Genomic DNA, 26,540 nt, shown 5'->3' on the forward strand with positions numbered 1-26,540 from the left:
ATCACAACAGAAGTCATCTCACTCGCACTTTACAGTGTAAGGTTTAAGACCTAACAGAGTATAATTGTATAGAAAATTACATAGAAACAGTCCAATTTGAGCAAGGAATAGGATGTATATAGATTGCTACCCTTATTTGTCCAGTGATGGAAAGCATAATATTGACTCAAGTTGCTGACTGTTTATAAGTTATGAGTTTTGACAGCTTGAATGTTTGCTATTGGAAACACCTGTGACCTAATTCATAAACACCCTGAGGATAAATCTGCAGAGAGACTTTTGAATCTAAAAGTTCAAACCAAGGGGTTCCAGATAGTCACTCTTGACTCAGACCATCAGACACAACAACAAAATTCTAATTCAGTCAAAGGAGCTGCATCACCACGCTCCAAGCTCTTGTTTTTTGAGGACATGCAAATCAATTTTGTCAGTAGAAACCAGGGATGACAATTAATCTGAGTGGTTACTGTTATCTTTTGTCATATCGCTAACCACAGCAGAATGGACAAGGCCTGGGATAACAGTGGTCCCATGTGAATCTGACTTAAATTATTTTAAATCTGACTAAATATTATAGGGGTTCAAATAGCCATAAAATATTCAATGCTAATAAATGTTCAAAAAATGTCAATATTGTGAAACTCACTGGTTTAATACACTGCCCATTCAAAAAAAAGCCACAGTCCTAAAATGTCTCTATTTGTAGATTGTTTGCATAGCCATAGAATGCTGACTTTAGAAAATGTTGGAAATTACTTTGTAACCCTTTCCAGTTTTATGTATCAACAATTTTCGATTGTGGATCCTCTGAAAGCTGCTTTTGGTGAGGCATGGCTCACATATGCATATTTATCATTATATTTGTTAATACTCTTCAGTTTGATGGAGATCAGATCACATTTTATAACAAATTAATGCAAACCACGAAATTCCATACTTCATATACTTTTTCTTGCCACAATAGGACCACTTTAAGTACTGTAAGTTGTGAGTTGGGGCATCCGTGACTCACAAACCCAACAATCCCACTTGAGGAAGTGCTATATAGCAGCATAACTAAGAGATGATTCAGAGCCAGCTCTAACTAAAACCTTTAAAAAAAAAAAAAAAGGTGTTTGAAGCAATGTGTTCCCCAAGTAAGCGATGCAGTTGCACCTGGCCATTTTTGTTATGTAAAAGAAAATGAGATTCATAAGACCAGGCCACCTTCTTAAATTGCACTGTGCTATGACTGTCTCAGCAGGTTTGAAAATCTTCACATCTTGAAATTTGCAGACGATAGCCTGTTGAACAATTAAGAATTGTCTTTGAAATGGTGTTCTGAATCCTTCCTTGAGTTGAATGTAACTAAAACTAAGGATGAGTATTGGTTTTAGGTGTACTGTACTGTACTGTACTGTAATGACACATACTGTGTCTGTCAGCACTGTAATGAATGGCGAACCGGTAGAAACAGTTGAGTTAAATACCTGGGCACCATAATTGACAACAAACTGTTGTTTGAACAAAATACGAACATTCTACATTCAGTCTACAAAGGCTGTCAAAGTTTCACTGGAATGCATGGAGCAATTCTGATTGTTGCACAGTCATACAGTAGTCATGTTGCAAAGATGTTTTACCTTCAATCAGCAAGTTCATATTAGATCAGATCTATCTATCTTTACTAACAGGCTACATACTTTTTAAGGGTTTTACGATAGCTGTGGTCAAACCTTCAGCCAAAAAGCCTACTCTTGACTTAGGGGTTTTAGCCATTATAGACCAATATCCAATCTATCCTTTATCTCTAAAAGTATGGAAAAATTAGTTTCAAACCAATTATGTGACCACCTGCACAGAAATAACAATAATATGAGAAGCTTCTATATCCCAATAACTCTACAGTTAAAAGCCTACAGTTAAAAATGCTGAAGCCAGAGTTCTGACTGGAATTAGGAAGAGGGATCTATATTCTCTCTTTCAACTAGCTCCGTGTTAAATCCAGAATATAATTTAAAATAATTCTCCTCACAATTTAAAGCACTTACTAATCATGCTCCATCATAGACCCTTAGTACCATATATTCTCAGAGTGCAGGTCTATTTGTAATTCCAAATGTTAAATGGGAGGCAGAGCCTTTAGCTATAAAGTTTCTCTCCAGTTGAACCAACTCCAGACACCTTCTCTACATTTAAGACTAGGCTTAAAATATTACACTATAACCTGCTGGGGACCTCCCTTATACACTGAGTTCCTCTTCTCTATCCATCCAAATGCCACCATTGCATGTCATTAACTTTGTATGTACTCTCTCCCGTAGTTCCCCTCTCTGTCCCTTTCTGCAAGTATTTCTGACCTCACTTAATTAAAAAATATGTACACCTGTCTAGCAAAGTTCACAAACTTACATAAACAAAGGCACTCCTAGGCCAGGTGCTGGTGCTGTGGTATTTTTGCTTTTATAACTAAAGCAGGAGAAAATGCAACTATAAATACAACAATACTATAAATATGGCCTATACCAAAATGGCCCTGATTTTAGACAAACATGAACACTGTGTCAATTCTGCCAGTATAAGGTCATATTAATATCCTGATACAGACAGGATTGATGGGAGCATATGCTGCTTAACAATGTCAATCCACAGAAACAGAATGAGGGTGGCAACCATAACTTTGATTTCTATTTCAACCAAGAAAAGAAGTGTTTCATGTCAAGTTCACATCTCTGCAAACAAATCCCTATTGTGATTAGGGAAGAAAATGTGATTTAATATAATATAGACAAGAATTTGTTCTCGTTCTTATGTCTGCCTTCAGCAGTGCCTATGTCCTTTGGAGTGATACAATCTCTCGTCCAGCCCTCAGCCCTGACACAGAAATTTGCCACTGGGAACTGCGTGTTGAGCTGCTTTCTGGGTGCTGCATCACACACACACACACACACACACACACACACACACACACACACACTCTGCTGTCTGTGTGAGTCTACCCATGGATTGTGAATGTGTCTGCTACGAGTGTGAGTCATGCTCAACATTGTGTGTATGTGTGTTTATCTTTTTGAGTCTCTGAGATAAAATTAAATCTTATGTCAATGTTAGGTTACAAATCACATTTAGTTTCACCTCTCACCATTCCTTCAGTGTTATGACAGTCATCATCATGACAGAGTTGGTCTCGCAATGAACAATGTAGATGAACAATTTAGATAAGGCAGGTTTTTTATTTCTAAGGAGTCTACATTGCTTTTGACATCAGTACGTTACTTGTGTGAACCAGCTCATTATGTATAAAAATAAAGCTTTAAACAAGCTGTAGGTGCCACAGGGCTTGTGCTTGACCAATACACCAACACACAGTGACACAAGCCTTCCAGGCAACTGGACAGTATTACCAAGCAGCAGGGACTCTTATGGGTTCAGAAACTGTGACCCAGATACTAAATTTAGATGCTTGTTCCTCTAGTCAAAATTCAGATAAATTTGTAGAGTGTGTATTTGAAAAAGATACCTGGGTGCTTTTCCAGTGGGCTGGATTGGAGATATTTTCTGTGCACTCAAGAATACATGGACAAAGACAATTAGCTATTTGTGTTGCTTCGCTTTCTGAATCAATTGATGACCTGAAACATAATTAGGTTTTTACTGGATTATTTCTGAAGACCTGATGCTCCCCATGTTGGAAAGGGTTACAGAGAACATTCTAAAACATTTGGACTGTAAGACATGGCAACCAATTGCCTTCATGGGGGTGCTCTTACAACAAATGCTCATATAGGTCGTTTGAAAGGGCAGGTACAAACGATATATAAGGCCATTACATTTTGAAGGGTCACTGCAGCTACTCATGGCACAGGTTTGCATACTTTTGCCACACAAATATTTAACAGTGAATCTTTTTCCACAATAACTAATTGAATAAATGTTTTTCTTATTTATTTAATTTTGTTTCATTTATATAGCTGTAGGACCTTAGATTAAGATCTTTTTTATGCAGAAACAGACAGAATTCAAATAAGGTGGCGGCTACACATGAAAATTAGTATTAGTATTAGTATATCCAGATATCACAGCATCTCTATGTAACCATTGTCGTCTTAAAATGAAAGGAAAAATCCCCATATGAAGTTTGGAGTTGTAGCTGTAATGAGGTAAACCCATCTGTGGAGAACCTACAGGATAAAACTGAGTAATGCTACAATCAAACTAAAGGGCCTTAGTCTCATTATTTAATTTAGCATTCGTACCATACTGGAACGCTTTCTTACTTTGCACAGTAACATTAACAGTCACCCTCATGCATAGCTGTCAGCTCAAAGCATCTCAACTCAGCTGTTAAGCTGCTTAAGTTGTTGTAGTGCTCTCCCCGTCTCTTCTTCTTTGCTCCACCCACCTCTTTCTTCCCCTCTCTCCTGCAATCTCTGGTCCCTTTCTCTTTCCCTTCTACTCCACTCCTTTAAAACATGAGACCACAAGGAAGTGATGTAGAAGGACACAGCACAGCATCTAATCCTTATTGATAATGCATGAGTTTTTAATCTAGAACTACTGTCTTTCTTACTAACTAGGCCACTTAAAGAGAGAGCTGAGCATACTATATGTAATGTTTTTTTCCTTTCCCGACTTAATCTGCTGCTGCTGCTGCTACTACTACTGCCACCGCTACTATTACTACTAATGGTAATTTGTTGCGTCTACAGAACTTCAATAAATCACAAATGCCCTAGTTGTTTCTAAATGGATAGATGAAGTGGACACATCATTTGGATTATTGAATAATGTAGTTTTGCATGCTAACCACAAAGTAAGGAGTTCCAAACAGGCTTTGGTTATCTGTTTTTGTTTTTAACTAAACCAGAATGATAGCAAGTTGAGTGTCTGTCAGTCTCATTAGAAATGCTATGTGCGTTAGACCAATATGAGTCAGAGGCACATACCGGTGATAAGAAAAAACTAATGCACTCTTTTTCTCCTGTTCTGTTGAACTTCCGTCAAAAAAAAAAAAACAGACTTTATTCCAGCTTTCACTACACAGTCAGCTGTTCAGCTAGTGGCACTTACAGAAACCTGGATCAATCCACAGAACACGGCCAGCCTAGCTGCACTAACTTCACCTTTTTTCAGACTCCTTGCCCAGCAGGCCTCAACAGCCTCTCATTATTGGAGTATCATGCCATTAGGGTTACTATACTGGTTGCAGTCTATGTGGTTGTGATCAACCACCGGGCCTGCTGAGTAACTTCTGTGATGAGTTTGATATGCTTCTCTCCCACTTCCCTGAAGACAGGACTCTTATCATCTTGGGGGACCTAAATGTACACCTGGACAACCCTCAGGCTGCTGAAGTCATTTTACTTCTGAACACATTTGACCTGAGAATGGTCCCCAATCCTTCATCACACAGAGCTAGCAACCACCTCAGAGCTAGCAACCACCCTCTCATTCTCACCCAGAACTGCACCACAGATAATATCTCAGTCATTCATCTACATTTATCATTTACTACTCTTTTAACTTCTGCATGTTTTGTCCTCTATCTTTAAGTCCAGCCCATATATCAGATCCTAATTAATGGCTCACTGACCAGATCTGTGAACAATGCACCATGCTCAGGAGTGCTGGCAGGAAGTGGAATCTTAACCTAACCCTAGGTTTCTTTTCAGCACTGTAGCCAGGCTGACAAAGAGTCATAGCTCTGTATTCTGTGTAATAGAGCCGAGTACTCCGTCAACTCTCAGCAGCAATGATTTTATACATTTCTTTACAAATAAAATCATAACTACCGTATTTTCCGCACTATAAGGCGCACCTAAGAGCCTTCAATTTTCTCAAAAGCCGACAGTGCGCCTTATAATCCAGTGCGCCTTATATATGGATCAATATTGAGCCGCAACAGGTCTCGCAACTACGGTAAACAGCCGCCGACTCCATTTTCCCTCGTAGAAGTAGCGCGCGTGCTGTTATATATGACTTGATTTGTGTGTTTGTGCAAAGACCCCAAAATGGCACCTATTAAGAGACACGCTTACGACGCAGAGTTTAAACTCAAGGCGATCAGTCACGCTGTAGAACACGGGAACAGACCAGCAGCAAGAGAATTTACATTACATTACTACATTTTATCCTATCTTTTCTTTATGTAACTGAAAGAAACAGAAAGAAACTAAATTAACAAATAATACACATCGTTACACATTTCGTATGTTACATTTGCACACGCTAGCTTGACTTGAATGAAGCTAATTACAATAACACCCACACATAATTTATCACATGTAACAGGTAACAACTAACATACTTCTAATGACAATAAACATGTTAATACTTACAAAGACAAATGCTTTCCAAGGCACAAACGTATAAATCACACTCAGCATATACATGAACCAGTTGGTTTTACTGTGGAAACTAAACTAGCTTAATTTACCGACAGAGAAAATACGTCAAAGCTGTACTATTGAACAGAGAGTGGAAAGAGCGCTCACTCTGCAACTAATTATCTTAACAAAGATCAACTAATATAAACAACTCTCACTCTGACAAATTTTAAGAACAATACTATAATACTTTTTAGCTGCCTTTGTCACAACTTATTTTTATTCATTTATCACTTGAACTGAAAGGCATGACACGGCCAGAGCAGCGAACATTCCCACATCACTGACTTTACCTCGGGGAAAATAATAAAACAGCTGTTTATTCATTTCGGGAGTGAACTGAGTTGTCAGAACGCTGGTTTGTGATCTATTAATAAAGTTTGACCGATCTATCTGACATTCCCTTTAGCGCAGCTCCATCAAATGCTGCATAACGTAACCCCAGCCTCTACTGTAGCGTCTATTCTATGTACACCTTATAATGCGGTGCGCCTTAAATATGAAAAAAGTTTTAAAACAGGCCATGACTCATTCTGATCAGCAACCTTACAATAATGCGTGTGCGCCTTACTTAGGCGGAAATATATCAATCGCCCTATTCTAAAGAGTAAATTGTCCCTGCGCAGCAATAACTTGTATGAAGATTTCCAGTCAGGATTTAGAGTACATTATAGTACAGAAACAGCACTGGTAAAGGTCACTAATGATCTGCTATTAGCAACAGATAATGGACTTCTCCCTATACTCGTCATGTTAGATCTCAGTGCTGCATTCAACACTATAGATCACAACATTTTATTACACAGACTAGAACATGTCATTGGGATCAAACGAACAGCGCTACAGTGGTTTAAATTGTATCTATCAGATAGATTTCAGTTTGTACATGTTAATGATGAATCTTCCATGCACAGCAAAGTTAGCTATGGAGTTCCACAGGGATCTGTGCTTGGACCGATTCTTTTCACTTTATATTTATCCCCCTTAGGCAATATTATTAGGAAACACTCCCAGGAAATTTCCATTGTTATGCCGATGATACCCAGCTATACTTATCTATGAAACCAGGAGAAACTAATCAATTAGTCAGACTTCAAGCATGCTTAAAAGACATAAAGGCCTGGATGTCCTCCAGTTTCCTTCTCCTAAATCCAGACAAGACAGTTATACTGTTTGGGCCTAAAAATCTCAGAGACACTATGTCTAATCACGTTCTCACCCTTGATGACTTCGTATTGGCCTCAAGTAATACTGTAAGAAATCTCAGAGTTATCTTTGATCAGGATATCTCCTTCACTTCATACATCAAAGAAATCTCTAGAACTGTCTTTTTTCATCTGAGAAACATTGTTAAATTTAGGAGCATCCTGTCCCAAAGTGATGCTGAAAAACTAGTCCATGCATTTGTTACTTCCAGACTGGACTATTGTAATTCCTTATAATAGGATGTCCCAATAACTTATTAAAAAGCCTCCAGTTAATCCAAAATGCTGCAGCCAGAGTTCTGACTGGAATTTGCAAGAGAGATCATATTTCTCCTACGTAAGCTGCTCTCCATTGGCTCCCAGTAAAATCCAGAATTGAATTTAAAATTCTTCTCCTCACTTCCATATCTTCCAAGCAGAACTCTACGTTCTCAGACTGCAGGTTTACTTGTGGTTCCTAGAGTTTCCAAATGTAGAATGGGAGGCAGAGCCTTTAGCTATCAAGCCCCTCTCCTGACACCCTCTCCAAATTTAAGAATAGACTTAAAACGTTCCTTTTTTTATAAAAAGCTTATAGTTAGAGATGGATCAGGTGACTCTGAACCATCTCTTAGTTATGCTGATATAGGTTAGTCTGCTGGGGGAACTCTCTCCTCTCTCCTTTCTCCTGTATCAATGCAAATGCCACCATTGCATGTCATTAACTTTGTGTTTTCTCTCTCCTGTAGTTGTGTTTCCTCCTCTCTGTCTCCCTCTCTCTGTACTTTTCTGCAGGTATCCTCGGCCTGGAGCTGTATATCTCCAGAATCCAGTTGACCTGCCCAATGTTCTTGCTGCTTGTTGTTGTCTTATTGCCTGCTGTTCTTTTCTCTCTTCTCTTTCCACTCACCCCAACCGGTCGAGGCAGATGGCCGCCCACTATGAGCCTGGTTCTGCTGGAGGTTTCTTCCTCTAAAGGGAGTTTTTCCTCTCCACTGTTGCCTAAAGCTTGCTCAAATGGGATTGTTGGGTTTTCTCTATAATTTTTTGTATTCATATTTTCTGTAAGGTCTTAAACCTTACACTGTAAAGTGCCTTGAGATAACTTCTGTTGTGAATTGGCGCTATACAAATAAAACTGAATTGAATTGAATCTGCTCTAGCTGACTATCAGAGCTTGCTTGTGTCTTTTTTCACTACATCACCAAGGAAAAAGCAGAGTAATACCAGGACAAACTTGGCCACAACACTGACAACAGGAAATATTACTCCACTATCAAGTTACTCCTCTACTCCCTACACCTCCCCATCCACCTCTCTCAACGTTAAAGACTTTGCCACCTTCTCTACCAATAAGGCAGTCATCAGCTCCCAGTTCTCTCCATTCTACTACCCTAACATCTCTCACAACAGACACCTTTCACACCTCATTTAAGCAGGCCCAGATTACCCCCGGTGCTCACTCAAAACCTACTCTCTGCCTACACCCTTACATGTGGAGAATTACAGACCTGTCACCCCTGCCATTCCTGGCCAAGACCCTTGAATGAGGAGTCTCCAGTCAACTGACTAACTTCCTTTATAGGAACGACCTACTTGATATCAACCAGCCTGGCTTCATAAGTGGTCACTCAACAGAAATGGCACTCCTGAAGGTCAAGGAATCCCTACGAGCTGCAAAAGCTGCAGCTCAGTCTTCTGTCTTAATTGTATTTGATTAATGCTAAAAACGTCCCATGTATATGAATCTACACACAGCAATATCCGCTGCCACTGCAGCGTTATTGTACACTTGGAGCTTTGACATTCCCCTTAAACATAGGAGGCCTAATGTGGATTCTCTGTGCAAATATTCATTAGGAGGAGCCATAATCCAAAAGTGTTGTTTCCCCACTCCATGTTTTTTTTTTTACTGATATCACCAATATTCCTACTCAGAAAAAGAGGTTCACTATAATAATTTATCCAAGTAGTGGATTCATGACCATCTGTTTTACTCATTTCATCTTTGTTCTAAGAAACTGTCCATCAGATTCAGGGAAAAGATAGCTATTAAATATGTTTCCAGTGTTACCATGGTAACAGATGCCAAGACCATCCTTGGATGTTTCATCCTTTTATTGACATTATAAATCAATGATGGTCCAAAAAAGTTGGCAACTTTAACAAAAAAAATTAAAGAAAAATACCTCATTAATGTCAAAGTTGGTTTTTAGAAAGGAAAGTCAATTAAATAAAAATATATAAGGTGAAATCAGTATTTACATTTAAATTCACCCCTTTTATGTCAGTATTTAGTAGATGCACCTTTGGCTGCAAGTACAGCATGGAGTCTGTGTGGATAGGTCTCAATTAGGCATGAACATCTGGACACTGGAATTTTCTGTCATTCTTCTTTGCAAAACTGCTCATGCTTTGTCAGGTTGCATGGGGATTGGGTGTGAACAACCTTTTTCAAGTCCATTCACAAATTCTCTTTGGGCTTTGACTCTCCAAAACATTCATCTTCGGTGAACCATTTTTGTGTAACCTTTGCTGTATATCTGGAAAACAAATCTTCTACCAAGCTATAGTTGTCTAGCCAACTGAATAAGATTGTCCTCCAGGATTGCCGCATTCATATTACCCTTTACCTTAACAAGCCTTCCAGGGCCGGCTGCACAGGAAGGCTGCCCGTGTGTTTGTGGTTATGTGGAGTATTTGGTGTGCGCTAAACATAGCATATTGTCTGTTGGCCAAAAAGCAACATTTTGGTCTCATTAGACCCCAGAACCCACTACCACTTGACCATGGAGTCTTTCATATGTCTATTGGCGAACTCGAGTCGTAATTTCACACGTTTTAGGTTTTCTTCAACAGTGTATTTCCCCTTGCCACTCTCCCATAAAGCTTTGACTGGTGAAGATTCCAGGAAACAGTAGTTTTATGTACAGTCTCTCTTATCTCAGTGCTGAAGCTTGATGCTCCCTCAGAGTAGTCACAGGTGTGTTAATGGCCTCTCTCACTAGTCTCCTTCTTGCACAGTCACTCAGTTTGTGTGGACGGCCTGTTGTAGGCAGATTTAGATGTGCCATATTCCTTCCATTTCTTGATGATGGATTACACTGAACTCCGAGGGATGTTCAGTACCTTGAAGATTTTTTTGTATACATCGACTTCAATGCTCTTCAATGACCTGTTCTCTGAGTTTCTGGGAGTGTTCTTTTGTCTTCATGGTTTAATGGTAGCCAGAAATACTGATTAACCAGTGACTGGACCTTCCAGACACAAGTGTCTTTATACTGCACTCAGGTGATCCCTATTTCACTAATTGTAGGACTGCTAGCACCAAATATCTGGACCTCTGTTGGATTAGGTCATTTTAAAGGGGGTGAATATTTATGCAAACTCTGATTTAACCTTTCATATTTTTATTTAATTTTCATTACTGTTTTCACTTTATTAATTAATTTAAAATTTAAATTTTTCAGATTTTTATTTGTCAAAGTCACCAACTGTTATTGATTTATAATAATGATGATGATAATAAAAGGATGAAAACATCCAAGGAGGTGATGAAAACATCCAAGGAGGGGAATACTTTTTATAGGCACTGTACGTTTCTGGCTTGACACCGTGATGATGGATTTGGACATTCAGATTTAGACAAAATTTACTGTCATCTGTAGAATCCTGCAAATGATTCCCTTGTAGGGAGCTGAAACAAATATTTAATTTATTGTTCACTGTGATAAAGTACTGCAGTAATATCAGAGACCTTAATCTCAGCAGATTCAGCATCAGCATTCATCTGAACACAAAAACAAGATATCACCTGCTCTCTGCAACTAAGCTATACTAAAAAAACGAGCTCTGTCTGGACAAGGTTTGAAGTGCTGACAAAATTATTTATAACTATCTCTCCGATTATGCAACAAAACATCCCCATGAAGCCAACACGAAGAGACAGAGAAAAGAGGCCTTTTACATCTGGCCATTCTGAGAGTGCCTAAGAGACCTTGGTTTATCCCTATAGTTATGTAACTATTTTTCCTCTACCAGAGTGGCAACAAGCAGGCAATAACCTCTCAGTAAAATTTGAACAGGGAAGTATTTTGCGCAGGAAGTAAGTATTAAGAAGTATTAATCCATATTATTGTGTATAAATGTGGATGAGACTGAGTAGCACATATGATTGGCAGGATTGTTTAGACATATCTTCAGTCTCTCTGTAAATAAAAATTCACAATAATAATTTCATCTTTGGGGCTAGATTTTTATAGTTTGCTGCCATTATGTTTTCAGGTTGTTAAGTCAGATGGACAAAATAAATGAATAAATGAATATACAAACACTACATATGCACACTATACATATGTACTTCATTAATTATCTTTCACTTTAAATTTAAATCTCAGCAACACTTTTGTATAGACAAGTTGTATAATATTTCATGTGTATAGATCACTGTTTTGTCTATCATGGGTGCCTTTTGCAGATTAATTTCCCTGAGGCAATCGCCATGAAGAAACTTCTTCTAATATGACAAAAATATGGTTGACTCTAGCATGAATTGATTAGGTTTTTGGTGGTCAAAGTTCAATGTTACTGTGACCTCTTGTCCCATATTCATTTCAATGCAACATCTCACAAACACATTGAGGGAATTTTATTACATCTGGCACAAGCATCCACATTGACGCATAGATGAACTGTTAAGAATGAGTCTGGACAGACACGCATGTAACCTGTAAATAAAATTATGGACAGGGAAACCGAGCCATGATGCAGTAATTCTAGTTTATGACCAACTGACATTGAGCACCTGAGATGTCAGTAGTCAGTTAAATTAACCAGGGTTTGGAATTGATGTAAAAATGTTTATTGTGCTTCCTATTACTTCCAGATACATTCCATCACTTCCTCACATTACAGCATATAAGTACGATACTGTATTAACGTACAATGCCAGTCATTATGGCATTGAAAACTTTGCAGAACAAAGATGTGGAAAACAAATTAGAAGAGAACAGATACCAAGAGGCATAAGAAGTGGCGTTTTTAACAAAAACAGTTAACCAGGTACACTCGGTGAAAAAGTAGTTTGCTACCTAACTGGTACTCAAAGCGCTTTTACACTGCTTCTCATTCACACATTCGCACACACAAGCACCGCTCACACACCTATAGCAGAGCTGACTCACCGGGGGCAATGTGGGGTTCAATATCTTGCCCAAGGACAGTTCAAAATGTGAGAGGAAGATCTGGGAATCGAATAACTGATTCCATGATTGGTAGACGACTGCGCTACCTCCTGAGCAACAGCCATCAGAACTAGTCTATTCTGAAAAATTAACCATTTCCAAGGGCTGATATAAAGGCAAGAAGCCGGTTATTTTTAAACTCATTTGCAGACAAAATATACTTCACTAAAACATAACTAACACACCACTAGCTCGTTGTTTTAGGGCTTCTGAGTTGTCAGCTGGTATACTGACATAACCAAAATCGCAGAGTGCTGCTCCCTAGATTTGGAATATGATAATCCAATGCAGACTGTCACCTGTTACCTCAAACACAGGCCATTCTGCCTGGCCAGATTCAAGACTGCATAATGTACCACAGTTGTGGGGCATTTCTTATGGGAGATTTCATATACAAACAGGAAAGCTTGCCTAACCTAAGTACAAACAGCTGATCACCTTCTCAGTGAGGTAACAGATAGGGAATGATGGGGCTTTGAAGCAAACACAGAAACATCAGATGTCTGTTGTTGCCCCCACCCCACATGCCCCCAAGGAATTGAGATCACGGCATGATCATGCTGAATTCAGCCAACCAGAAGGCAGCCACAAGTCACAACTATCTTGAGGAGGCCTTAAGTTATTTTCTGCTGTGCAATGCTATATAATTACTTTAATCTAATGTGAAGAAGAGAGATTAAAAGCTAACCTGTGCATTCACATATTTCTTATCCTTACTAAGTTACACATACTGATGTAGTAAATGAACTTTAGTTCTGATGAGACAGCTCAAGTGTGGACACTTGACCCTACAGTGAGATAAAAACATTCTCTCTTTTCTGATTTTGTTTTTGTTAATACATGGCCTTTTTTGCTTTATTTGGAGCTGTAGTACATGTTCAAGTTAATTAACTGCTGGATTACCAACATAAATCAGAAACACTACATTTCCTAGATAGCCCTGGGGTATTTTTTGGCATTACGGCTAGGATGGCCCAGTACTGTGACATGGACGGGGTCGACTACTGCCTTCAGCCAAATGTTCACTTAGTGTGGAGACTACCCCCTTCAATTCCCTCCCATCACCACATACACACACCCAGCCAGACCACTTAACTAAGGTTTTCAGCCACATGATTCCCTGTGCAGTAACAAGTGTTCTTTTGGTCATATTTATTATGCAGCAACAGGCACGCACACACACATACATGCACACTTAATCCTAGTCTGAAATATTGGATACAGTGTAGTTTGCTTCCTTATTTTTGTCGTGTGCTTACATTTAACAGCAGCAAGCAGCATTGATACTTGCTGTGCTGAATGCCCAAATAGCTATTCACAACACTCTAAATGTAGTTGAGGGTTGAAAATATTAATCAGCATAATATTCAAATACTTAAAATGTGCTTTATAAAGAATGTCACATATGTTGACATATCCTTGTCGAAAGAACCATTAGAAAAAAAAAATATTGTCAGGCATTATAACTATACAATAACAAACAATATTTGGTGCAAATTAATATTGCCTGGTAAGCTCGAGCTGAGAGAGAGAAAATGTATTTGGGTAATGTCACATGCGTGTCATGTGTGTGTCCACACATCTGTACATTGTACTCATTTAGCAATATAAAAGCTAATTAATTTAATTAATTGAGGTTAATTACTGTAATCGTAAACAGAATACATGCTAATAGATTTACACCTATTCTCAGTGCTTTTAAAATATTGCCTGTAGAAAGTATTTACTGAATTATTTACAGTAGCTCTGTGAGATTACACAAGCTGAGGTCTGGTTTTGAACAGTACAGTATGTCTTAATATGTCTGGTTTTGTTTGATGCTTTAGTGGATCTGGAACTGGGATTTCAGCTATCCATTTATACCGTGCATCCTATTAACTGGATTGTTGAATTACTGAGCGCTAGCAGCTATGAAATGTTGGATAAATACAGACTGCATGAGCTGACAGATTAAAGTGTACCAAGGCGGGCCTCTGGCTCAAATGTTTTGCACTGAATTCCCCTGTGCTAATAAATGAGATAAAGGAATTTGGAGCCTCTGGACCACGTCTTTTGAGTATGGCCTATCTTTTCTACTTTTTGTGACATCCTCCTTGGGCTGACATAAACCCTCATGACATGTTACAGTACGGCCATAGAGAATACACATCATTGCAAGTATAACATCTTTATTTGGAAGGATCTTTAAAGAAAAAAGAACGCCTCAACAAAGGTAAATAAAATTGCGGGAAGGTTGTTGTAAAATTGAAGATATTTCTCTGTTGGATGGGGACATAGAGACACCCACTTGTAGTTTACATTGAAAAGCAGGTTCTAAAATGATTTCAGTACACCTCCTAGTTACATACTAGAAGGTGTACCGAAATCATTTTGTCTGAGCCACTTGTACAATTTCCTTCTGTCTCTATGGAACATAATCACTATATCTTATATTAAAACTATACCTAGACCTTTAAGACAAGGTTTAACGCATAGAATACTAACATTTATCATCATTGTAAACACACTGCTTACAATGATTTGCAATGTAAGGTAAAATACAAAACTTTTAAGAAACAGGTCTGTTTGTGTGCTTACATGCAAATCGTATTGTGCAAGAAATGTATATGAATTAAATAGCAATTCTTAATTCAATAAACCATTTACTTAGTTCTCTTAAACAGGAACTTCAATTAGTGACATACTAATGAGTAAATAAAAAGGGTTTCTGTGGTTTGAATTTAAAGATGAGTGAATCCATTTTTAATCAATTGTAATACCAGGATCTACCATTCTCTTAAGAGAATTATCTGTGTTTACCCGTTTACCATAAAGCTACAGTATATGACTCTTTTCAGTAGAAGCATGCTCTTAAAATACATCTTTTGCAGAGAAAAGCTGTTAACAAGAAAACCATACTGTTTTCTAGAGAAAACCGTAGAAGTGGTTACGTAAACTTTGACTGAAACAGTCACGATGCACATGTTACACATACACTCGAATGTGTAGCTGCACAATGCACACAGTGGATTTTGGAAGACATACAATTCACTTTTAGCTCACTTCTGTTGCAGATTCAATTATAAATGAATCAAACTGTCCACATATTGTTCGCATCAGTTTGCAGTTCTAATTTACAGAATTATTCAGAAGCTTTGCTGTAGCTCCAAATTGTGGTTAGGCACTTTTTGGTTACTTTAATTATCTTTGAGATGAGTCTAGAATTTAACTGGAGTCCAGCTGTGGCAAACTGAACTGATTGAACATAGTTTAAAAAGACATCTGTGTCTGACTGAGTAAGTTTTACTAAGCATTCACCTACTTTCACTCACCCAAATCATCAGTGGTGCAGACACTTGGAATGGTTTTATTTACTACTACAATTAAAGCTAAAAAATGAAGGGTTATGACTGTTCTGTACGTCATGCAAATGCAAGATGTGTAGTCAAAGAAATAAGAATGGTAAGAAATACAGAGAAACTAAGACTAAGTATTATGCAGGATTGACAAGCTGGAGGCAGATCCAGTCCAGCTCCCGCTGAGTGACAGACTCTAAGCCTGTTAAATTTTGTCTTTGAATCCATCCATGACCCTCTAAGAAGATTTACTGAGCCTTTGATCTTTTTAGCTGCTTTTTATGCCAAAGCTTGCTCAAACTTTTAAGATATCACACTTTTTAAAATGTTTTTAGAAAGCTCAAATTTAAAATACTAAAATGTGAGAAAGTGAACACAGCAAACCCTCCTACATAGGTTTGCCTACAGGATGTGTAGCTGAGGCAGAAAAGGAAAGACTAGATGTGACAATAGATAAGATGGAACAGGGAAACGGTCATATCAATAGGCTGACCCCTAAAAGTAGTCCCACAGACAAACTTGCATGGAACTGAAGCCTCACATTATGTGACAGAAGCTAGTTCCACCATCACTGTACAGGAACCAACAAAACATTTTTCACAGAACATACGGGCTTGACTTGCATTTGACTAATTGATCCCCGTTCCCCTGATGTCTTAAATTCAGATTCTTTTATTCTTGGTCTTTTCATACGTTTTCATTATAATATTGTTGTGATAGAATCTAGACTATTGAAGTAGTCATGTCTTACTTATATAAATGTAACACGCGGATGCTGAATGACAGCTGTGAGGGTTCAGTAAAATGACAAATGGTGAGTGATCATAGTGACATGCTGGGGTGTGAAGAGTTGTGAAGTATGAGAGTTGGTAAATGTTGATATATGTACTTCTATAAAGGTCTGTGTCGCTGAGTAAATGACCGCCCCCCCCTAAAAAAATCAGCTTAACAGCAAAATACATTTGTCCACTTTATCAAAGGACTTCATAGCATCCAGTGATGCACTGATGATAGTAAGATGTTCTTTGGGACATCTTCATAAAGTTGAAGAGATTAGAAACATTAAAACATTAGAAATGGTAAGTGGTCACTTATATGGCGTGTCTCTACTTTATCCATTATTTTCCCAAAATTATGCCTATTTTACCCAACAACTGACCAACAGTTGTTAACATCAAGTAGTAGGTTTTTAACTTCTCCATCAGAATCCCTTTTATTCCTCACACAACTGCTTCCTTTACTTTTTACTTGTACAAAAAACACTTTCAATACAGCAAAGTACAGAAAAGTGTGCACCTTTATCTAAACCCTTCTGTGTGATTCACTATGCTGCACCATTTTCAGGAACAGCTGTAAGCAGCTGTTAGAACAAATTTAGCCTTGAATCACTTGACATAAAGCACAAATTAGTTTGATTTAAGCATACTTCAGCTAGTACCTGTAGAGAAAGGTTTTCAAACGACACTTTATATATGATATCTATAGGAATGCATGATACAAAAAAAGCAAAGAAGATAAAGAGTGCTTATGCTATGATACATAAAAAAGAATTCCAACTTGAATTCAGAAAAATTTTATAGTTATTTCAAATGTAAACAACTATGCAATAACTGTATAATTAAATCACGTGATTGCATTAAGTACTTTATTAATATTTATAACTATCTTCCGGTGTGTTTCTTGGCAGTCCCTGACACTGGCCCCAGGTGCATCCCAAATGTGACACAAACATTAATGTATTAGCAAATACATTTTACAGTTTCAAAATATTTGAAACAACAGTTTAGCTTCACAAAAAAATGACAAACTATGAGAGTCTTTTCGTACAAATTCCACTCACACAGGAGCTCGTTAAGGTCCTCCATTGTTTTTATAATAGACGGAGGTAAACATAAGGAAGCCATGTCTTACCTGAGCAGCTGCACTAGTTTCCAGGCGAGTAAAAAGCCCGCCACGCACAGCGTCTTCCTCCGCATCTCCTCTCTCCAGAGGATCGGGAACCTCTGCTCTCCCTCGCGGCTCTTGTTGCTTTCAGCACCGCGAACAGCGTCCGCGCTCCAGCGGCGGGCAACTCACAAACATACTGTAGCGGCAGACTCCAGGAAACTCAGGGTGTTCGGTAAATTCCCATGAGTGGCTCCAGAGCCAGAGAGGAGGAGGAGGAGGAGGAGAAGAAGAAGAAGAAGGAGAAGAAGAAGAAGACACGGAGCGCGCGCGACAGCTGCTCGCTCCGCTCTGGGCTCAGACTTTGCCCTCGTGAGGCACGGGGGCAGACAGACCCGCCCCTCACCAAACTCCGGATTGGCATGATTGGCAGACGGCTCAGCCTGTCATCTCCAGCCTTGGTAATTTTTTTCCCAGCTGATTCGCATCTGAAACGAGAAGCCCAGAGCCGGATCAAATCTAACAGCCACCCATGCATTATTACGCTGTCTCCTCTCGTTGCGTCTGTACGCCTCTAAATAGCTCTCCATCCTACCATCCTCCTCATTTTAATTCCTGCTCTCCGTCCATCTGTCTCTGCCATTCTGCTCCGTTGGGCAGAATCACGTAGAGGAGCATGTGGTTGTGTTTCCTGGCTGTTAAGTATCCTGTGATGACAGTTTGCCATATGTGGCCAAAGTATGCCCAGGTAGAGAGGCTGATTAAAGTTCACATGTAGGCTACATCATGGACGCCCTGAGGTATGGACACACTACCAATAATTATACAGACTGTGGTTTTGCTCTATTGGCAGAAATACTTTCATGTATGTTTCTTCCAATTATTTTATAGTATATAGTATATATTACAGTATTGTTCCAGAATGATGGTCGAAGGACACGTCACACAAACCCCAAACTTGATTTTGCTTTATTCCTATATTATTGTGTTTTAATGCATCGTAAAACACCATAAAAACCCTCTAAAAGTTTAAAGTTTGGTCTCTGAAATCAGTGTTCCATTATCATTGTTGATGATCATTGAAGATTTGTCCTATGTATGGGCCTGTGGGACTGTGAATAAACCAGGGGCCTCAATTCACTGTTTTGTTTCGTACATAGTGTATAGTGTAATAGTGTATTCTATATTTAGGATTTAATATTATGCAGTGGACTGTTTATCTGGCATTTGCATGCACCTTTCCAGTTCCTACAGTGCTTTCTCTCATGCAGCCTTTTAAGGGGCACCTAATATTTGTTTTGCTTGGCCTTTATAGCCTATTTTGGAAATCAATCATATAAACTGCAAAATTGGTTCACGGCGCTGCTAAACTAAACTAAAAATATGAATGTTTATAAAAGACTAAATGTTTAAGTCTAGTCAACAAACCAATAATATTCATGCTTTGTTAAGTGTATGACTATTACACAACCAACCAATGTATTTAATTAATTCAGAAAGCTTTTACTCCACTATTAGTTAACAATAAAAACATTTATGCTACGTACCAGTGAAAGTAAACTTTTTAAAAGGGAAAATTGTTCTTTTGAGCTCATTTATTATGTAAACTGCAATAAACAACATTTCAAAGGTGAAACAATTCCCTCTATAAAAACGAAGGATGAGGTGGAACAAAAACAGCAGTCAGTAAAAGAGAGTTACTTTTGCACGTATTATGTACGGGCACATGCTTCCAACATCAAAATACATCATCATCATCAATTATAAATGAACATTTTCTTAAGTGTATGTGTACATGCTGTGTAAAATGTAAATAAAAATAGAATGAAGTGATTTAAAAATTGCAAAGACATCATATTAGATAGATACTTTAATAATCCATTACAGAGACAAACATACATACACATAGAGACAATAATAGGAAGAACACAGGGAAAAATAGTCATCTAAACACATCCAACAGAACTAGACAGAAAATAAATTGCACACAGTTAAATCTACAGAGCAATACAGACAAGCATTAAGCATTCTGTACAGTTGTATGTTGAGATGCTTGTGCAAGACCAAGCAATGTGGAAATGCATGTAATATAATATAATGAATTAATAAGTATGTGACTAGCTGGTTTGGTTCGGTTGGAGCAGAGCTCTCCACTGTCTGAATATAGTCATTATACAGGGTGATGGATGTACCTACACCCCTGACTGCAGAGTCGTCTAAGAACTTCTGCAGACAACAGGACTTAGTTATGTACTGAAAATCGGAGGTGCTCTCTGGAGCAGGTTTATGATGGCATGATGGTGTTTGTGCGTTCTACTGTTAATCTGTTTATGACGTTTTTTTGAACTCGTTCCCTCTTGTAAGAGTCCCCTCAACCTGCTTCCCATTCTATTTGAAGTCTGTGATCTTTTTCATTCCAGATCACAGATGCTTCATGTTGTTATGCTGGAGTTGGTTCTCCAGCTTCCTCCTGTAGGCTTCCTTACTCTCCCTCAGTCTCACTTTCAGCTCCCTCTGAACTGTCTTCACTTGGTGCTTGTCTGCTGCCAAGAAGGCTTTCTTCTTCCTGTTCAGCAGCTCCTTCAGGTTGCAGTTAATCCAGGCCTTATTGTTGGAGAAGCACCTCACTGTCCTGGTTGGGATAATATTATTCAAACAATAGGTGATGTACTCTGTGATGGTGTCTGTTCTTCATTCTGAGAACTTCCTGGTCAGTGGCTTCAAAGTAAGCCAGCAGAAACTCAATTGCTTCATGAGACCATTTATTTCTTCTCGTGGTCACTGTCTGCTGCTGAACAATGGGAGAGTAGACGGACATGAGAAGCACCAGGTTGTGATCTGATTTGGGGAGTAGAGCAGTGGAGGTGTATGAATCCTTTACATTTGGAAGCAGTAAATCCAGTTTTATTGTCTCTGGTGGGGTAGTTGACATACTGATGAAAAGTGAAAGAGTTGTGGAAAGAGTCACCTGTCTCATGTAATAATCATGAAAACATTTGGATGTTAATTTTGGAGTCTAGCTGTGATGTAGTGAATGATGTCACACACTCTCTCAGCAGCTGCTGATGGCGGGATGTATGCAGTGATCACAATGACACATGTAAATTCCCTCTGCAGATACTACAGACGCTAGCTGATAGATAACAGTACAATAATAATAACATGCAATGTTAAACAATAAAGCAGAGAAATCTGATAACTGTTTTTAGAAAAATATTTGCTCATTTTGAATTTGATGCCAGCAATAGGCATATGAAAAAAGCTAAGTAATAATAATGATAACAATAATAACAAACAATAATATTAATAGATATTATTATTATAATTATAACAAATATTTACTGTATTCAACTGTATTTTGGAAAGATGGTTGTATTTTATTCAGGGCTCAAGATGATAGAGTATTCATTGGACATAGTTTTTAAACGTTCAGTAGATATATTGTTGGCAATGTCTATTCTTTGTTCATAACCAGTATTATTAATTAGGTTTTAGCATGTTATTCGGCATCTGTGGAGGAGAATACACAAATAAAGCTCTATCTCCAGGCCTGTCCTAAATCTGTATTGATTAGCGTTAAGATCACAGTGTGTTTTTTACATTTTGAAAGATGTGACTGTTTGGAAAATACAGAGCACACAGATGGAAAGAGAAGTGGATTCTGTTGCTTGAGTGGTTTGATAACATTGTTAACTCACAGCTGTTATGTTCTGTGAAGGAATCCTTCTTAACAGATGAGACAAGAGAAACTGCATAGGCTGAGCCTACTTTTCCAACACACTGGACGCTGAATGCTTTGTTCTGCTACACTAACTTAATTATTGGGCAATACAGTGAGTCTTTTTCATTGTGATTAACATTATGTAACTGAGATTGGGGTTTAAGTTCATGCTGAGGTTGCAGACAGATGTTTTGAGTAGATTGTATTTAAATTTTTTACAAAGAGGGAACAGAAGTGTACAGCTGGTGATACACACCGTTTCATATCCTTTCTGTTATTGTAGCTGAACCTCTCAGGGGAGTTTTTCTACAGAGGTGTCATAGCATGGAAGACACATGTGCAGCTAATAAACCCAATTACAGTTAGGTTTGTTCAGAAGCTATTGAGCAAGTGCTGTCATAGTTAATGCTGTTACCTGCAGCTGTTCACCCTACGCTCACATGATGAAACATCTGGTGTCTACTGAAGTGTTTGTCAGTAAGCACCGTGAAACAAAAGAAACATAGGCGATGCACGACGTGCAGAACTGAAAAAGGTCTGACTGCCTGTGATTGGATCTGTTTAAGAAACAGTACGATGCAGCCAAAACATAAAGTCAGCAGTCAAATGTTATTTATATGAACGCAGTATCAAAATGTCCTCAGAGCCTTCTCAGGTGCAGGTGCTGGCATGATGCTTTAGAGATGACTGCAGTCTGCATCGCTGTCACTAATGTCTGCATCCCTCCAACTCCATTTACTAATGTGCAAGATATGAATTAGACATTAGGTTGGGACTATTACAGAAACTAGAAATAACAACGTCATCTGTTCCTGTAATCAAGAATTTATCGTCTGCTGTTTTATTCACTGCCTTTGCTTTCACGAGTCCTATCCTCCTTTGACCCACGTACCCAAAAACACTTTCACCTGTAGCAAAAGTCAAATCTCTATTTGTGCTTATTTCTCCTCAAGACAAACAAACTGAGATACAAAAAAACAAAAACAAACGGGAAGCACATATTAGATTGCACAATATTCAAATTCAGTTTGATTTTAATATTCAGATTCAGACATTAGTAGGTTAAGTGGGAACAGGTGTGGGGGTCATGATAATAGAAGTTTAAAAGGAGCAACCATCCACTAAAGGCTCATTCGTTATGAGCACAGATTGTTCCTAACTGATCACTTCACAAGAGATCTGTGAAAAGAAGATTACACTTTTCTGTGACTTATCCTCAGCTGCAGCTGCTGTGTTAAACACATTTAAGAGCAAATGTTACATATGCTGATTGGTTACAGTGTGAAAAGTTGAAGCAATTATTGCAATCAATCATTGGTAAAGACAATTCTCGTAGTGCAACCCTCTGTTCTTAGCACTTGAACAGGAATAATATTACATGTGGAATCCGCAGAGGCCTCTCCAAAAATGTTTCTGCTGTCTCCTCCCTGTTGGATACACAATCATCCTTCAAACATGGCTCAGAGTGCTAAAGAATGAGGCCAATAATTTTAGATCATTACAGTTAGTTTCAAAGTTGAACCATGACTTTACTTTCATCAGACAAGCCTTAACTCTGTTTTTTACTAAACATAGGCACATTTGTTTATCACCGCAACAGCATGAAATCTTCCACCACTAGTTTTACGTTTGCAGGAAATAAAGCAGAGATTATTATGCTATGAAAATTTCTAAAGCCCTTTTTAAAATTGACAATCATGATCATCATAATTCCATCAGCAGCACCATAACAAGAGAGGCAACATCAAAATCAGTTAACAGTGAGCAATTTTTACTAATTATACACTGAACAAATTTCATATTCCTAGTGTATGCATCTCCACTAGAGACAAAGATTAATTAATAAAAATCATTCATATTATCATGCTTGACTCTTTTTTGCATATCAGGTTCCACTAGCATAATTATTGCATATGGAACCTAAACATTGTCATAATTTATCCACTGATCAAATCTCACATCACCTTGATGTGAAAACGGACTGCTATTGGTTTTCACCTCTGGTCGTCCTCTCTGTTGATGGTGAGATTGATGCCTTTTGATTTTACGTCATGTTGACTCTCAGTGAGTGACTCTCAGATTTTTTAAATTGGGAGTCCAGAGGGGATCAAGAGGCAGTAAAGGGTGCTCCACGGCAACTCAACACATTAACTCCAAACCAACAACACACAAAATGCAACACACAAAGTACTGTATCAGATCTGATCATAAAGGTTTGAGGATAATTCTTGATTTTATAAGTAGAGAAGCAAACTTCTAAACTTATATAGTTTACTGTCCAAATCATTCAAATCAAATTTAACATATGGATTTAGGGTGAATCTTAATGTTCATTATGTTATGGGATGTCATTGTACTAACTCCAGTAAACAACCATAAAGTACCAGATCTGGTGGAGGAGATCCATGCAGGCCTATAATGGCTGTCATGTCACCACAGTTCCCAGGCTCTGTACTTCTCAGCACTCACTAGGAACACCTTGGATTACTGAAATTTGTAGGACATAAAAATTCACCAAGAATGTTTTAAAACATTGCTGGATTCTTGATAAAAGTAAAACCAGCATGGGCAGGTCGGGCCCTCCTCCTCCTTCTCACAGTAAACATCTGTAAGGACGTTCAGCATGCCAGTCAGCTTGTCTATCATATTAAAGCAGGCATTATGCCTCACACGCCCAACTAGTGTCACTTTGCCTCTGAAGTGACCGATGCTGAACTCTCTGTAGATTTAGCTATGTGCTATGAACATATAAGGCTCATGTAAAACAAGTCTTTTAGGAGTAAATACAAAAAAGCCATGCTAAAGTAGTAGAGCCAGAAATATCACACAGGGGACAATTACGCTTCCCCAGCAGCAGCAGCAGCAGCAGCAGCAGCAGCAGCAGCAGCAGCAGCAGCAGCAGCAGCAGCAGCAGCAGCCGTGGTCAGAGCCATGTTGTTATCAGGTTGTCTGTTCATTCATCCCTTTCTTGTGAACGTGACATCTCAAGAATGCCTTAAGGGAATTTCTTCAAACTTGGCACTCACGTCCACGTGGGTTCGAGGATGAACTGATTAGATTTTGGCCGTCAACCACAGTGGCTTTCTTGATACTGCCACTAGGGGGTGCTAATGTCAGAAAATGTTCTCAATTAAAGCTGCTTGGACAAATCGTTTTATATTAACAAGGTAATTAAAAAACATTTAATTTGCAGTCACACATCTTTCCTCGGCCTCCAATTTTCCCAAAGCATTTACATGAGTTCATTATAATTTTTGTAAGGCTGCTGTTCAGTTAGAGCTCTTTTATTTATACTAATATTCCATAGGTTTAATTCCCCACCTCATCTTTGGAGAATTGTTTAGACAGTACAGCTTGAAAAACAAGTTTTTATGTTATGTTTGGTCTTGATTCTAACAATTCCTTTATGATATTGAATCAGTGATTGTAACTAATACATTATGAATTACTATTTGCTCTAACTGCTGCCAACATGACAGGTTGGATTACAAATCAGTCTGAAAAGCTTGAGACTGAAGCAGAACGTGGAAGAGCACAAAAACATGCATTCTCATTGCCAGTACTTGACCTAAGGATGAACCTTGTACTATTAAAAGTCCATATTTGAATTTTTGAATTCAGTTTTGAGAAAAAGGTAGCAATTCATGCTTCACGGAACTCTCTGCTTTACACTGGAAACCAAGTGCTTTGCCTTTGTGGCAAAAATCACAGAGTCACTAATAACACATCTCTTTTCATCTCTGTCAGACACAGTAACTGTTGTCTTCTGTGGGTGTCACTGTGAAAGAGCTAGCCAGAAGAGAAAAAACGCATACCCCAAACATCAGCCGCTTCATGCCTGTGTGACCTTCCTTTGAGGGAGGGATGACCCTCATTTAGGCCATTCTCCAGCTGACAGTAAAATGTTGAACCAAGTGTGTTACTCTGGTTCCTCTCTCTCATTCTATATATGCTGCCAGTTCTTCATTTGTAATCATCATTAAATTACTACATGGCGGTGTTTGCACTGGTAAATTAACCTACTCTGTACTACAGATGAATGACAATTTAAAGGAATAATCAACATAAAGTGTCTTAGTTACAAGGTGCTGAGGCATGACATGCTGACAGAACAGCATTACTGGAGGGATGGAGCACCATTCATTCCATAGCTATTCCCTGATTTGGTGTTTTGATAGTAGTGGTGGAGAGTGCTGTCTAACATCCACACTACAGTATTTCTTCCAAATGTGTTTACAGTAATCTTTGTCATGTCAGTTGTATTCACAGCTCACTTTAGATGCCATTAGTAATCGAATGTCTTCTATAAATGCATCAGTCAGCTTTCAAATCAAGAAGGCAGGTATGGAGAGGGTTAACATCAGATGACCAAATCTGTCAAAACCTCTTTTACTCAATTCAGGGAATAAAACTTGTATGATGGATTGTGTGTCATCATGTTCCATTTATTGGGAAGGATCTGCCATACCATAGGATTTCATTCAAACTCACCCAACAGTCATTTCCTCTCTTCTCTCTTGTTTTTTGTTAGCAGAGGGCTGCCAGTAGCACTGAAAGAAATTCTGCTCTCATCTTTCAGAACTTAGTAAGCAAAATGTGTAAGAGAGTTTCTTAAACTATTAGTTATTCTGCTCACTCTCCTGCTATCAAATCTGCTCTTAAGCAAAAGCTGCACATTCTGCAATCAAGACTGTGATTCAAGAGTCTGCTGACTTGTCCTGTAGAATTAAGCCCCAGTGTAATCAGCCCCCTCCCAAGAGACAGGAACTCTTATTGCTCAGTCTACTGGTTAGAAACAAATGTGTCAG

At 38.5% G+C, this 26,540-nt stretch overlaps 1 protein-coding gene across 4 annotated transcripts in view; it reads right to left on the reverse strand.

Moving 5' to 3' along the window:
• The window catches only part of glra3 (glycine receptor, alpha 3), a 38,681-nt gene extending 20,362 nt beyond the window's left edge, over positions 1 to 18,319 (reverse strand). For 3 of the 4 annotated variants that reach the window (XM_026358835.1, XM_026358832.1, XM_026358836.1), the window contains exon 1: positions 18,039 to 18,319. In XM_026358835.1, the coding sequence (XP_026214620.1) occupies positions 18,039 to 18,103 (65 nt within the window). In that variant the 5' untranslated portion in view covers positions 18,104 to 18,319. The remainder of the gene's footprint in view (positions 1 to 18,038) is intronic. The other variant, XM_026358834.1, reaches the window with a different exon arrangement.
• Between the last annotated feature and the right edge of the window lie 8,221 nt (positions 18,320 to 26,540).

Source organism: Anabas testudineus, chromosome 1 (assembly GCF_900324465.2).
Source record: "Anabas testudineus chromosome 1, fAnaTes1.2, whole genome shotgun sequence".
NCBI classification, from domain to species: Eukaryota; Metazoa; Chordata; class Actinopteri; order Anabantiformes; family Anabantidae; genus Anabas; species Anabas testudineus.